Source organism: Carlito syrichta, unplaced genomic scaffold (assembly GCF_000164805.1).
Source record: "Carlito syrichta isolate Samal-C Ts95f unplaced genomic scaffold, Tarsius_syrichta-2.0.1 Scaffold304793, whole genome shotgun sequence".
NCBI lineage: Eukaryota > Metazoa > Chordata > Mammalia > Primates > Tarsiidae > Carlito > Carlito syrichta.
The window spans coordinates 106,595-115,787 of record NW_007248889.1 but is presented as its reverse complement, the minus strand read 5'-3'; the positions used below and the strand labels follow the sequence as shown (position 1 = coordinate 115,787).

Below are 9,193 nucleotides of genomic sequence, written 5' to 3'. Positions count from 1 at the left end.
GCGAGTCTCGAACCCGCGGGCTCAGGCAGTCCACTCACCTCAGCCTCCCAAAGCGCGAGATTACTGTCTGAGCCACTGAGCCCGGGCTTTCAAATACTGTTTTAGGTTTTATGACAGATGTTGTTTACAAAACAATTTACCTGGGCACAGACAGTCTAGAAGGAGGACATGGGGAAGGTGTGGTTCTTTTTTTTTTTTTTTTGATTTGGAGTCTCACTCTGTCGCCCAGACTGGAGTGCAGTGGCCGCTCCTGGCCACTGCAGCCTCGACCTGCTGGGCTCCGGGGATCCTTCCGCCTCAGCCTTCCAAGTAGCCGGAATTACAGGCATGCGCTACCACGCCCGGCTGATTTTTTGATTTATTGTAGAGATGAGGTCTCGCTGCCCAGGGGGTCTCGAACCCGTGGGCTCAAGCAATCCACTCACCTCAGCCTCCCAAAGGCGCGAGATTAAAGGCTGAACCACTGAGCCCGGCTCAAAGATGTGGTTCTTAAAGCCAATTTCAAAGGTGTGGTTCTTACCCCACCCTAGAGAGACTGAATTGAGAACCTGAAGTATTAAAGGTTTTAAAAGCATAATATTATAACACAGGATTACAGGCCATTGTAAAAGTTACTTATTTAGCCAAAGTGTTAGTCAAAAGATTTTGAAAAGTTAAAAAAAAAAAATCTTGCTTTTTGTAACAAAGGCAACAGAAGGCTAACTGAATTTGTCTCTTCCTCTCCCTCCTGTTGTTTATTCTGGAGTTTGTCAATTAAGAGACTCATGTTTTATCTCTGAGTAGCATTTTGGTCTAGCATTAGTGTAACTGATATTAATGGTAAATTTATAGGAAAAAAACTAAAATTTTTGTATTTTCTTACCAAAAACATACTTTTATACCAACAACTTTATTTGTTTACTTATTTATTTATTTATATTTATTTTTTCCAAAAACTTGATTTACATTTTTCTTTTGCTTTCTGGTTTCTTTTTTACCTTTTTATAGATAACTTTTTATGTTTATAACTTGAATTAACCTTTTAGTAACTTTTGATTAAGATAAGGCTATATGATTTCAACATGAATGGCATTAATTAAGAAGTCAATTTGGGTTCCAGTGCCTAATATTTACCTGGGGGTTGTTGGGGTGATGGTGAGCCAGTGCCAGGCACTTTAGTAGATTTTCAAGCATCCTCAATAGCCACCATTTTCTGGGCCAGAAGACGGCACACCTGCTCCCCAGTGGCTCTGTGACCCACACAGTGGACAAGGTCCTGGAGGTTTAGGTCTTCTAGGGACAGCTACCCTTCAAGTGTCCCCACAGACTATACCCAGAAACACCATCCCCCTTAGGTTTGTTTTCAGCAGGTATCTGTTGGGCCATTGGAACTTTGTCACTAATGGCATCTGCCAGTTGGGGTGCCTCTTTTGGCCCTGTGGTTCTGTTACCCTCCTCGTTGACACTCTGTGTTTCTCTAATGTCTCAGCTAAAAACAATGTCAAAAGTTTTTTTGTAGTTGGAAGTTTGGCATTTGTAGTTTTGAGTCTAGCCTTTGAAGTTGGGCATTTAATACTCCATAGGATATAATCCTGTTTGTAAAGTAATTAAGTAAATCAAGAAAAATGTTTCACATATGAAACCTTTGACCACTTTTTTGTCTTTAATGGTCTGATGTAAAGCCCTGTACAGTGAACAGACCACATGGATGTGGAATGATTTGTCTCTGTTTATTTCTAATTCTGAACAGGCAAATTTGTTAAGACCCTTTATAAATTGTTAAATTACAGTTTTAGTTGTGATGTGTAGACAACTAGATGATAGTGTTCAGTTCTCATGTCTCATTGTGTCACACAGCGAGTACTCAGTTCCCATACCTTATTGTGTCACACAGAAAATACTCAGCATTTAAATCTGTACCTGTTGTGTGGGGTTGAGGGGTAGTCAGGTACAGCAAAGTGACTCAGCTCTCTTTAAAAAACAAAAAACTTTAGTAAGCCTGATATAACAAACACCGGTGTTGTTTAGCACTAACATTTTAGCACACTGTAGATTTGTAAGATTTTACTAGAACACTTGGAAATTTGGTTGGAAAGCAGATTAAAATGACAATAGGCTGTTTTCCTGTGAGTTAACAGGATTAGTGAATTAACATGTGGTCCCTTTGCTTTTGTCCAGAAGGAGGGCTAATAGTCCCAGTTTAGATTTAATTTGAGAGAGATTTATCATAGAAAAAGGAACATGAGCTTTAATAATATCTTTTGTCCCTGTTACTTTTCAAAGGGGAAGCTGATGAACAGGTTTGAGAGGTTTAAAGGGACTTCTGGAGCCAGTGTAAGCAGTTAAAGTGGGGGAAGGAGGCAGCACATGTGGCTGCAGTTCTCAGGGCCGCTACTGGCATGGGTCAGGCAGTGGTGGAGGGGGACAAGAAGGCTGGATTTGAGTTGTTAGAGGGAAAGCAGGAAGGAGATAAAGTAATTAAAGAAGGAGTTAGAAGGAGTATGTCACGGGAAGGACAAGAAGTCTGAGTGGCACACCATTTTGAAAACTTTGGACCATTTGCCCTTGTGGCAGCTATAGAGGTCAAGTTGAAGAGTGTCAGAAGCAAGAGACCTGCTTTGGGCCCACCTCCTGGTCACCTAGCTGGAATTGAGGAACCCCTTAGAGACCCTGTAGTGAAAGGGTCCTGAGACCTTCTAGAATACATTTCAGTGGGGAGAGGCCCTAAGCCACCCCATTTTGAGGATTTCCCATGAGGAATCCTAAAGGGAGAGAGGGAATGGCCTTAAGATCAGTTCTAAGGGGCCAGAAAAACAGAAACCATCTACATCCTCAGTTGGCATTTCAAAAGAGGATCAGGGCAATCAGCCTAGGGGTGTGGGTACCGAGTGTGAAAGGGTGTTCCCTTGATCCCCTCAACCCACCAGAGGCGGCAGCAGGGCTGCTCCTACATGTGTTTGGAAGATTTGGCGTCAAGATTTCTATTCAGAACCCCAGGAAAAAACTTCCAAACAGGGACAGTAGCTTCCTCAGGCTCACTTTCAGACCTTCCAGTGGGGGGTGGGGGGGTAGAGCATGGACTCACTGGTGATATGGCTTCATACTGGAAGAAGGCTGAGGCAACAAGGAGAGAGGTCTGTTTGATATAGCTTGTTACAGGTGATAAGAGTAAGAGCAAGTCACAGAGAAAGGGAATCAAGTACCTAGTAAGAGAGGGAGCGTGCTCAGAGGATACTCCACAAGGAGAAAAATCCCCATACTAGGACCATCAAAACTGTTAAGTCTGTGAGAATTGTTAGTTCTGTGGGATAGGTCAGTGTGCTGAGCCAGTGCCATGGGTAAGATGCAAAGACTTGCACAGAAATTTGGTTGGAAAATATAGATTATTTAGAAAGTATATTAAAGAGAGAGAGAGAAGATTCATCTCCCTAAGGTTAGGGAGGGGACCAAAGCTTAGGGAAACAAAAGTGTGGCCACAGCTGTTTGAGGTTGAATGCCTTTAAACTAACTTTCCTTGGATAGGGGCATGTCATTAAGGTGATTGGGTGGTGGTCTGTTTTATATCATCACAATGTGGCAGGTAAGCACAGGTACTGTTGCCATGGTGATGATGGGAGTCTGTGTCAGATAGGTCAGGAATGACTGCTTTATGTGATGGTGTCTGTGTCATGTAGGTCACAAAGGGCTGCTTTTTGACTGAAAGACAAATACTTGGAATAGCAAAGTAATCGGTACCTAGGGAGTTGCAAGACAATTATCACTAGCTATCTCCAGGACACCGATTCTGTCCTTTGTTAGTGATTAGAGGGCAAGCTAGATAACTTGCTAAGAAAGCATGACAGAGCTAAGCAGTGTTAAAATATCTGCTCTTTGGTATATCAACTCCATCTTTTGTCCTTTCATTGGTATAATATGCCAAAGAGATGAGCAAATACTTTAAGTTTCTTTTCATTTAAATTTATACATTATCAATACTATTTCTATAGTTATGTCTATATTATTTCATGAGAATATGTATGTACTTCTATAATCACATAAAGTACATTCACTTATAGCTTTTTAGTGGGATGTATATATGTATATGTGAACACAGAATTATGTATTTGGCACTCTGCTTCTATGTCTGTAGGCAGGCATTTTTTAATAATTAGAAAAATATGTTAAAAACAGTTACTATAAGTCTGTTATTGCTGTGTTAATATGTTTATTCTTAATTCTGCCTTCCAAAATTTAAGTTAGCTTATAAAAATATTTAAATTTGACAAGGTAACTTAAATTAGAAAGTTTGCAAAAGGAAAAAGAAAAAGGTAGGTATAAATTAAAATCAGAACTAAAGTGACAAAATGAAAAAGTACAAATATGTATATTTTTCCCAGCTCTGAAAGATCTCTATATTAGCCCATTTCTTCTATCCATTCTCTTTGGTTTTTATATTCTAACATCTTTGCCAGTAGTAAAAATAGCTATTGTGACCACTCTAAACCACTCACCCCATCATCCCAAGAACTGACAATGACAAATGCAAGTTGTGTGATAGTATGTGATACTAAACTTCTTGAAGGAAGCACTGCAGACTGCAGCAGTAATGACCTTTCTGCCTAACGATGCCAGGTATGGTGTGGTACAAAACTCATGGACTCTGACTCAACCCTGAGAGTCATTTCAGAGTGGCCAGCATAGTTTTAAAACAAAGCTTATTAGAGAAAGAAGAGGGGAAAGTTAGAGGGACATGCTAGAGGTGGCATGGGCAAGAAAAAACTGCACTTTTTGCTTTTGACAAAAAGTGCAGTTTCACAGTGATTGATGTGATAAAGAGGGTAGAGCCCAGGTAACTGCTGCTGCAGAGAGATGGACATCTCTGTGCCTTCATTGGGAGGAGGGGTGGAATGCTTGGTCTTTTCCAGAACATGCATTTTGTCTTTGTAGAGACTTACCAGACTTTTGAATACACAAACTAAAAAGATGGTCTTATTATCATGTGTATGGCTTTGGTTAGTTAAGGGGTGATATTCAGCTTCTACCTTCAACAGGGAACCTGAAAGATCTTTAGTGATTATTATAGTAAACCATGAATTGAAAGGTTAAGCTGTCTTATTCTTACATCTGATGAGATTTTCTTTTGATTGGCTGAGGGGATAGAGTAGGCTGGAAGGTCCACATTCCAACTAGGCCTACAGTAAAAATGTAAGAAAAATTTCTGAAAGCTTTCTAAAACCTGCCTACAAGATGTTTATCTATCTATACCTAACCTGAACTAGCTACCCTGCCTCACCATGACATACCGTGACTTTAGCTCTAAGTTTTCCATTCACACAATTCGTAAAGTTCATTTGAGGAAGAGAAGTTGGTTGTTCAGGTGAAATGTAACTATTCTTAGAAGAAGGAAGCCAAAGAGTTTCTCCCAAGAGCTTTAATAAAAAGGATATTATGTAGAGAACATTGTCTTCAACATTCTTAAAATAGACAACTTAACCTATTTTATAGATTGATAACATAATAACAAAATTCAATTCAGAACTTTGTTTCTGAGATCTGTTTGAAATGTGTTTAGTATATCTGTAAGAGTTAGTGAACTGCATATACTCAAAGCAGTTCTCCGTTTTTTTCTGATCTAAGCTTTAATAACTATTGACTACTATGGGAGCCATGGCCACTGGCCCCCTAAACGTTTGCTGAAAAAAATTACTGGCATGAGGCAAGATTGATTAATAGGAGAAAAGACATACAAATTGAATTTAACGTGTATACATAGGAACCTTCAGAGTGAAAACCCAACTTCCCAATGAGTTATAGAAACTTAAGTACCATCTTGAGGTAACAGGAAGAATGAGGGCTTCTGTTCTGGTAAAACAGGAGAGGGAGAGAAAGGGGGAGGAACAGGAATTCTATTGGGGGCAACACATGACTGGGAGAATGAATGGATACAGAAACAGAATGACCTGCAAATAGTTATCTGTAGACTTTGAATGAACCTGAGAGACAGACATTATACTTGTAAGAGGGTCTACTCATGTGGTCTTACCTTGCTTTTCTTTTCTGCAATAGATAATGAATAGCAGGGAGGGGAAGCCGCTTCTCTGTATCTAAACATAGGCAGCAGGTCAGAGAGACCTTGTGTCAAAAAGCCATATTTTGGGGTAAATTTACCTATACCCCTTCACTGTCAGTGTGCTTGACATTATTCTTCCTCGCTAATGGCATGAAGCCTGTTAATAGCTTTTTGGCAGTTGAATACAAATCCATTTCCTTAAATAGGTGGCGGAGGGTGAGTTAGCACCTTGTTGTTAATAGTGCATGAGAAAAAGGATGTTCTGCCCCCTTTTTAGGTCAGTCGGTGCTCAGGATTCTGCTCAGACAACTGTCTTGAATCCGCACCAGTACACATAATTAGATGATGGAGTCTATGGAATTCTGAGAGCCATATAATCTCACAGAATTAGTGAATTCTGTGGACAGTGGGATTGAGGCAGGGCGGGGTGGGGGAAGCGGCCATAAATATGTATACTAAATGTTAGGGTATGGATAGGGTGAGGGTGAAGGCGCAGAAGGAGAGGCAAGGAGAGACACAGCACCCCCAGAGCTGGCGTGCCAGAGGTGTGCGCTTATAACTCAGAGATCCGAGTAATGCAAAGAATTGCAACACACAAAGAAGTAAGAGAAGAAAAGATTTAAGATAATTCACTTCTCACAGACAGGGAGTGGACCTACACTCTAGATGAGTGCGGCCCCTTAGCCCCCTCGAGCCCTGGCTTAAATCCTTTTCCTTGGAGATGTTGCAGTCAGGTAGACGTGACTTCCTTATTGACCACCTGCAAATGTCTTAGAGAGCCTGTGACACAGAGATTCCCTAATGTCCACCCACATTATCACAGCCCCTAGAGAAAGGTGTGATTAGGATTTTCATGCTCCTGTACCTTCCCTAATGACATTTCTTAGAGCTATCTTCTAGGCATTCCCAGTGGGTAGCTTTGGGGGATCCTTGGCTTCCCTGTAGATAGTACCCAATTTACTGGAAGATCGAATTCCCATCTGCGCCCCCTCTGAGCAGTCATAACTTTTGCAATTACAAGTTTTGTGACTTCTGCAATCCTTGCCCAATGCATGATGTCTTAGACCTTGTAAATTCCCTTTATTCTAGGCAAGCTTGATTGCCACTATGAGATACCTCTGATACCTGGAAGTCTGTGTTTCTGAAAAGACATAGTTGTCAAGGTTAATTTTTTTCTAAAGTATATATTTCTCCAAAATATAACTTCTACTTTCTCATCATTGTATTAAGGTTTAGGAATAAGATAAAAAATGGCTTTCCACTCTTGGTCTGTCCTTTCACTAAAGCCATAAAAGCATACAAAAAATGACTAGTTTTGAGTGGTGTTACAATATGACAGTAATTTGTAAAATTTTCACCAGAGTAGCTAAAGGAAGCAACAGTGGTAGAGTCACTTAAATATTAGAACATCTGATATGTAGTCTCTGTTTCTAATAATTACTCAGCAAGATCTGTTTTCTGACTCTGCCACTCTTATTTTAACATTCAAGTCATGTCAACTACATGTAAAGTGTCTTTCGGTTTTCTATTCAGAGAATCCATGTTTGAAGTAAATGTTTATATTAGCTTTTAATTGCTGGAGCAATTAATTCTTTCACTGCAGAAAGCCTTCTGTACCAAAGAAGGCTAATATTCCTGTAACTACATGTGTACCTCTTGATTTAGTAATATTTTTTCCTTGATTGCATATAAAATATATAATTCATTTATTCTACATCTCAGAAAAAAATGCTTCCTATATAATTAGAGTGTTAAGAAAGTAATTCAATTGAAATATTCTATACTTTTAATCAAATACATACTATTTAATTATATTACGTATAGAATTGACTAACTCCACTGGCCTTTTCTGTATTTTTAATCATTTTGCAATTTCCCTTTAAAAACTAGTTTATCTTCTAATTTAGAACTTTGGGTCATTGAAAGACAAAATGGAGAGGACATAGAGAAATAAGTGAGGAAGACTGGGATCAAAAAAAGTATAATTAATTTGGGTGTTTTTGTTCCTGAACTTCCCTGTTACAATTTGTGGATTTTTTGAAATAGTAAATTAAACAAAAATGTGAATAGTCAATTCTATCACTTTCAAATCTGAGGAAATATTTTCAACTAACACAAAAGCATCTTGGTTTTATTTTTTATATTATATGATCCATGAGAATTTCGAGGGCCTACAATTATTTCAGAGATTTTATTTGGAAGCCATTTTATACATGAGCCATCTTTGTGTTAACTTCCAGCTGATCAGTGAATAGAATACAGTCAAAGTCGAACATCAGCCTGTCACAACTGCTTCATTTGCATGGTGGGAACCCTAATGCATGCTGGGATTCCTGACCCTAACCAGAAAGGAAGTCAACTCCACTGTGAAGACACCTCAAGCCACTGACTGGGTGCATATAGTACCCTTATTGCTGTCCTGCCTGCTATCAGTCTTCCTGGCAATATATTCAATAAACCTCTTTTTCTACTCTAATCTGACTTGGGTGAATTCTTTCACCACCTGTGACTACAGCCATCTGGTCACAACCTGCGACATTTTACACTAATAGAATTGTTCTTTGAAAGGTTTTTTTAAAAATCACTCATTCATAAACTCTTATTTTCACTTTATCTAATTCTTTTCAGTTTTGTAATTTGTTAAACACAAACATTAGACTTGCAAATTTAAAAATATTGGTGAAATAACCAGGATTTTTTAAATCTAGTAAGAAAGCAATTTATGAGAATATATAATTGATTAATTGGATATTTGTATGAACTTAAATCATCCTTCTTCTTCTTCTATTTTCCTAGCATTATAAAGATGAATCCTCAAGAGAATGATATGATCTTTGAAGTTATTGCTATTGTTGATCCACTCACAAGAGAAGCACAGAAGATGGCACAGTTGTTGGTTGTAAGATAATATAAATTAGACTAAATACTTTTGTTGAATTTTATAGTCTTTTCAAGTCTTTTTAAGTATAACCAAATATCTGTGCTCTTGATTCTTATTTCATAATAGATTGCCATATTTTAATGTAGAAAATGAAGTGGTATTACAACACTGTTGAGGTTAGGTGTTGCCATGGACTGAATTGTATTCCCCACAAAATTTGTATTTCAACATATGAAATGTGTTTCTGTGAGTTGTAGGTTCTAACCCCCAATGTAACTATATAT

The 9,193-nt window shown here is 38.7% G+C and overlaps 1 protein-coding gene across 1 annotated transcript in view; it reads left to right on the top strand.

Annotated features, from left to right (window-relative positions):
• The window catches only part of LOC103263296 (UDP-glucose:glycoprotein glucosyltransferase 2-like), a gene marked incomplete at its 5' end in the record, with an annotated part of 84,197 nt that overhangs the window by 6,533 nt on the left and 68,471 nt on the right, over nt 1-9,193 (top strand). The window contains one exon of the mRNA XM_008060983.1: nt 8,825-8,927. Within this exon, the coding sequence (XP_008059174.1) occupies nt 8,825-8,927 (103 nt within the window). The remainder of the gene's footprint in view (nt 1-8,824; nt 8,928-9,193) is intronic.